This window comes from Priapulus caudatus, unplaced genomic scaffold (assembly GCF_000485595.1).
Source record: "Priapulus caudatus unplaced genomic scaffold, Priapulus_caudatus-5.0.1 Scaffold2487, whole genome shotgun sequence".
NCBI classification, from domain to species: domain Eukaryota; kingdom Metazoa; phylum Priapulida; class Priapulimorpha; order Priapulimorphida; family Priapulidae; genus Priapulus; species Priapulus caudatus.
Genome location: NW_014579548.1, coordinates 493 through 6,823, shown reverse-complemented (window position 1 = coordinate 6,823; position 6,331 = coordinate 493). Strand labels below are relative to the sequence as shown.

At 54.5% G+C, this 6,331-nt stretch overlaps 1 protein-coding gene across 1 annotated transcript; it reads left to right on the top strand.

Moving 5' to 3' along the window:
• Positions 1-4,358: 4,358 nt before the first annotated feature.
• Positions 4,359-4,806, top strand: LOC106818744 (the record flags this gene model as incomplete). The annotated part of the gene is made up of 1 exon (XM_014823414.1): positions 4,359-4,806. A coding segment is annotated over exon 1 (448 nt), but the record flags the coding sequence as incomplete, so codon positions are not given.
• Positions 4,807-6,331: the final 1,525 nt, after the last annotated feature.

The following is a 6,331-nucleotide window of genomic DNA, read 5'->3' as shown; positions in this document are numbered from 1 at the left end:
GAGAGAGGAGATGAGTAGCGAAAGAGAGAGAAAGGGAGAGAGACGACACAGATGATGATGAGGGAGAGAAAAGCAGAGGAGAGAGAGAGAGAGAAGCGGGGAGAGAGAGAGGGGGAGAAAGAGAGAGAGAGAGAAGAGAAGAGACAGTGAGGAGAGAGAGAGGATACGAGCGAGAGAGAGAGAAGAGGAGAACGGGATGGACAGGAGAGGTATGATATCGATGAGGAGAGACGAGAGGAGAGATGGAGAGAGGAGATGAGAGAAGCGAGAGCAGAAAGAGACGAGTGAGAGACGAGGAGAGAGAGAGGAGATGAGAGAGAGAGAGAGTGGCAGACACACTCAGCGAAGAGAAAGAGACAGAAAGAGAAAAGAGAGAAAAGGAAAGAGCGCAGTGACCTAGAATGCGCTTCTCTCTCGTCCTCCGCCGTCTTTCTTGTCTCTCTCTCGCCTGTCGTCTCTCTCTCGTCCTCTCTCTCTCTCTCTCTCTCTCTCGCTCTCTCTCTCTCCGCCTCTCTCTCTGTCCTCGTCTCGTCTGTCTCCCCCCGCTCTCCCTCCTCCTCTCTCTCCTTTCCCATCTCTTCCCTCTAACGTACCCAGCCGGGGGGTAGTGGGGTGGAACCACCTTTCTAAAGAAGCAATGAATCTGCCGGCGAACCCAATCAGGTGTGCGCAACAACGCACGAGTGGGAACCCTAAAGCACTATAAGTATACGTGACGGAAGTTTACTAGGCGGAGTGAGAGGGGGGGGTCCTGTAGTACGGGGGGGGGGGGAGTTATCACGAGAGGGCACAAGGACGTGTCTGAACATGACGTAGGTGCGCAGTGTCTACCCGGATCAGCTCAGCGCCGACTTGCGTTCGTTCTTCAGTTGTTATTACAGTTAACGTTTTCTCGCCAATTAACAACCGACTGTTCGTGCTACGGTGCCGAAGGCGGCGCGAGGTCACCGGGGGTCACCGCGCAATGGCGCGCTGCCGCCACATCGGTGCATCGTCTGTGATCGCGGGGATTGACTGCGCGATTTCGCGAGCGGCGACGTGAAGCTGCCTCGCGGTTATTAATATCACTACGTATAATACATTATGATATCATAATATTATATATAGTATATATTAGATATATCAGTATCATAATAGATATTTTAATATATTATGGACTTGCCACAGTTGACAACGCAGGTTGCAGCGGCGTTGCACTTGCAAGGAGGAGAGCAGCGGCATACAGCCGCCGCAGCATCAACACAACACAATCAGCCAGTTGCAGCAGCAGACAGCAGCAGACCGAGATCAAAACCAGACAGCGCAGTCGGCAACACGCAGCAACACCGTCTCTCTCTCTCTCTCTCTCTCTCTCTCTCCCCCTCCTCTCTCTCTCTCTGTCTGTCTGTCACTTCATAGGTATCGCCGGCGCTGCTCTCTCACGCACGCGGCAGCCCCACAGTCCCCGCCAATCACAACCGTTAGCGCGCGTGACGTCACGCGGCGGCACGCGTCTGCGTGCGCGCGCGTTTCTACACATCGTCGGTCGCAGTAGTAACTCCTGCGGCGTCCCGTCCGTGCGTATACACGGCGTCTGCTCGCTCTCTATCTTTCTCTCTCTCTATTTCTCTCTCTCGTTCTCTCTCGCTCTCGAGCTATGACATTAGCAGAAACGAACGACAAACGTGAGCGGCAGTCTAACTGCGCGCCGGCAAGCGTATATAACGCGAGAGTCTAGACTTTAGACAGACGCCGATACTTCCTCGCGCTTCGGCTACGAGCTTTCTGTTGTTAGCGACGATTTCTCTAACTTCTGCGTGTGATTCGCACGGGTACATTGTGTTGCTAGGAAAGCAGGCGGTACCCATGGCAACGCCGGCGTCTTAACGACGGCTAGAGGACGCCCTCTGCGGAGAGAAAGCTGTAACGAAGAAAGCCGTGGAGGAGGAAACTGTACGGGGGAAGCTGTTAGATCTTAGGGACCCATAGGAGGGAGAGCTGTAAGAGAGAATCCTGTAGGGGAAGGAAATTGTGGAAGGAGAAGGTGTACGAGAAGAAACTTTAGGAAAGGAAGCTTGTATCGAACGCTGCGGAAGGAGGAACTTGTCAATCAATGATGCCTCCCCTCACCCACCGCTCATGCGCGTCCGCTGCAGCTAGCGTGTGACCAATGGTGTCATATGTGTCACATATACTAACATATATGTCTATATCTGTGTGACATCATCTACTCTGTACTAACGTGTGTCGCAACTGTGTCATCTACCGTGTGAAGTAGCGTGCCGTCGTCATCGTCGCCGTCATCGTCATCGGTATTGTCATCGTCATCGTCGTCGTCATCGTCGTCGTCATCGTCGCCGTCATCCTCATCGTCGGCGGCGGCGGCGGGGCGAAGGACATCACGTGACCGAGCAGACCGGGTCGACGGCCGCAGCGCGCGCCGCACGCCTGTCCCTCGGACACGCAGGCTCGGCAGCAGGCCAGCACAGAGCGCCCGCGAAGCTGGACTGTGTTGTGCGGATGCGGAGGCTGAGGAGGATGCTTCACGTCGTGAGAAGCAGTAGCAACAGAGGCGGCTTCAGTTGTTTCAGTAGCAGCGACAAAAGCAGCAGCAGCAGCGACAGGATCTTCAACAGCAGCAGCAGCAGCAGCAGCAGCAACACCAGGAGCATCATCATCATCATCAGCAGCAGCAGCAGCAGCGGAGATGTCCTGACTCCGCCTGGCCGCTGGCGCTGGTGGCGGACGTGTGAGATGTGATCAGCTGTGACGTATGCGGGACTAATACACAGAGAGAGCCGGTGTTTGTGCCGGTCTATCATAAGGGTTATACATAAGTCGATATATCTACCAGGTCATAACAGATAGGAGGTGGCGGTGCGCTCTCCTGAGTGAGCAACAGAGGAGACACTAGCTATTGCCGGCAGGAGGTTAGAGAAAAGAATCTGATCTCTCTAATGGAATCGAATCTGTCTAATCTCGCTGGTTAGAGGAAGGAGGAAGGGACAGCTGCTGTGAGTGGTTACTATTGCAGGCGGGAGGTGTGTGATCATCTATTAGACCCAAGAGGAAGAGAGAGCACACGCAGAACTGTGAGTGGGTACTATTGCAGGCGGGAGGTGTGTGTGTGATCATCTATTAGAAGAAGGAGGAAAATATTAGTTGCTGTGAGTGGGTACTATTGCAGGCGGGAGGTGTGTGTGTGATCTTCTATTAGAAGAAGGAGGAGGATATTAGCTGCTGTGAGTACACAGGCGCCCGCCGCTGTCCCGTTATATCTTGCTAGTATATTGACGGTGTCGTTGTATACGAGTGATTCAGCTATCAACAGTTTCGCTGCTCTCTCTCTCTCTCTCTCTCTCTCTCTCTCTCTCTCTCTCTCTTCTCTCTCTCTCTCTCTCTCTCTCTCTCTCTCGCTCTCTTTCTCTCTCTCTCTCTCTCTCTTTCTTTCAAGCTCTCCACCTCTCTCCCTTCTATCTATCTATCTTCTCTCTCGCAGCCGTGAGGTGTCTATCTGTGACAGCAGTAGCGGTGCTGTGTGATGCTGCAGCATACAGGCCAGATGGAGATCAGCTGATTGTCGCGTGTGCGGCGCTAGTGTCGACATCATCAACGTCAACAGCAGCCGCAGCTGAAATCATAGCGTGAAATACCCACGCTAAGTGGCAACAGCAGCAGCGACAACATCGTCATCATCATCAGCAGAAGCAGCATCATTATCAGCACCAGCAGCAGCACCAGCAGCAGCAGCAGCAGCAGCAGCAGCATCCCGCGCATTCAGACACGGCAGTGGCTTCCCCACTTCACCACATCACCGACTCACAACACAAAGTTGCCACCCGGCCCCGTCGTCACACACGGACGCGCGCACTGCAGCAGACGAGAGAGCAGTCGGAGACTATAGCAGACGACCGTGTAGTCCGTCGGCTGTGTGTGATGAGTCATCGGGTCGTCGGCAGCTGCGCGCCGACGGCGTGACGTCGGCGGACGACCGTTTCACCAGTTCGACCAGGAATTCGTCGTCGGCGTTGCGACGTGTGACGTCACGTGGAGGTGCAATAGAGGATCCGTTATAACGTATGCGTGACCTAGTCGTTAACGCAGCAGGCGTCTGCGCGGGTTTCCATGTGAGCAGCGGGTACCGTCATCGTCATAGCAACGACTGACAACACAGCGTCGCCATCGCCGTCACCATAGCGACGCGACGTTACCGACGACGACAGCCGACCGAACGAACCGAAAGAATAACTTAACCGATAGCGAGAGATCGCCGCGAGAGTGCGCCAGCGTCGCCGCCACGTGTCGGCATGGCGAGGACGACGTCGCTGAGCTGACACGTCGACAAAGCGACGACGACGTCGCCGCGGTTGTCGGCAACGATGGACAACGAGGGCGTCGAGGCGGCGCGGCCGGGGACGGCCGACAGCGACGCGAGTTCGTACGCATCGCGTCGGCAGCGCTGCAAGGACTACACGCTCAAGGTGATCGCCTTTCTCTTCTCCAACGTCGGCCTCGTCGGCCTCGTCACGGGCTACTGCGTTATGGGCGCCTTCGCTTTCATGGCGCTCGAGGAGGACGAGGAGCGACGACGCAAGATGGCCGTGCACGACATCCGCGTCGGCGTCGCGACGAAGATCGTGCAGCAGTTGCGTCTGGCGAGCGCGCACGACGACAACTGGGAGGCGCTGGTCGAGGAAAAGCTGAAGGAGTTTCAGGGGAAGCTCGCGGTGTTCATGACCGGACAGGGATTCGATGTGAACATGGAACACACGCAGTGGACGTTCATAGGCGCCATGTTGTTTTGCATCACCGTGGTAACGACGATAGGTGAGTGTGCGTGTGCGCAGCCATGTTGTTTTGCATCACCGTGGTAACGACGATAGGTGAGTGTGCGTGCGCGCCGCCATGTTGTTTTGCGTCGCCGTGGTGACGACGATAGGTGAGTGTGCGTGCGCGCCGCCATGTTGTTTTGCATCACCATGGTGGCGACGATTGGTGAGTGGGCGCCATTTTGTTTTGTGAGCAGGAGGCCATTTTGTTTTGTATTCACCACTGGCAACGGCGAGTGGTGAATGGGCGTCGTATTGTTTTGTGAGCAGGTGGCCATTTTGTTTTGCATGGGAACGATAGTTGAGGGGGCGACATGTTGTTATGTGAGTATCGGCGCCTCTATCGCCATGGAGACAACGATAGTTGAGTAGACACCATGTTGTTTTTAATCACCGTGGTAACACCGATAGCTGGGTCATGTAGAGCCTATCTGTATGACGCTTGCTGCGATATTATTCTTACTTTCATTATATATATTTTTTTTTTTAGTCATATATTTTTTGAGTTATATTTTATAGGTTGTTTATACTATATATAGTTTGTTTTCTTTGTTTTTCTAACTTTCTTATATTTTTCTTTGTTTTTAATTTAGTTTTATCGCTCTTATGGTTGTTATGATTACGGTAATCGTATGGCAAGTTGTCGCCAATATACGCGAAGTAAACAAGCGCGCACGATGCTTATAGGCCTACATATGGGAAAAGCGCACAGCCTCCAGCTGCTGCTACAACAACGCTACCATAGCTAGCTAAGCGTACGTGTGGGAGTGCGTGCACGCGCCACGTAGCACGGAAGGACAAGGACGCCGGAAATGGGCAAACTATCGTTTTGCGAAATTGTGATGGGACCGCGGCGGATGCGCGATGCAGCAGGGAAGCCAGACTCCATCAGCTCCCAGCCTCTCTCTCTCTCTCTCTCTCGTAGCTGCTGCGATCATTGGGAGTGGAGGAGGGAGGGACCATTGGTGGGGGAGGGAGGGACCATTAGGTGGAGAGGGAGGGAGCATTGTGGAGGAGGAGAGCATTGCTGGGGCGGAGGAGAGGCATCTGCTGGGGAGGAGGGAGCATTGGTGTCAGGGGAGGAGCGGACGAATTGGTCGGGGAGGGAGGGAGTATCTGTGGGGGAGAGGGAGCATGGTGGGGAGGGAGCGGGGAGCATTGGTGGGGGAGGGGAGGAAGCATTGCTGGGGAAAGAGGGAGCATTGGTGGGGGAGGGAGGAAGCATTGGTGGGGGAGGGAGGGAGGCAGAGGGAAGATGCTCGGACTAGCATCAAACAGGACGCACTACTACTGCTGTATAGTGTGTGTACGTGTATACCGGACTGTGGCCGTGGCTGTGGACATGTGTGGGGGACGGAGGCAGCTTATCTAGAGGGCTAGGTTCTAGTTGCGTAGTTCCTCGCTACTGCTGCTGCTGCTGCTGCGGAGGAAAGGACTACGTGGGTGTATGGAACGACAACAGACTGCACATGCGTGCTCTAGACTCTCTCCCTTTCTCGTTTTTCTCTTTTCACTCTCTCTCT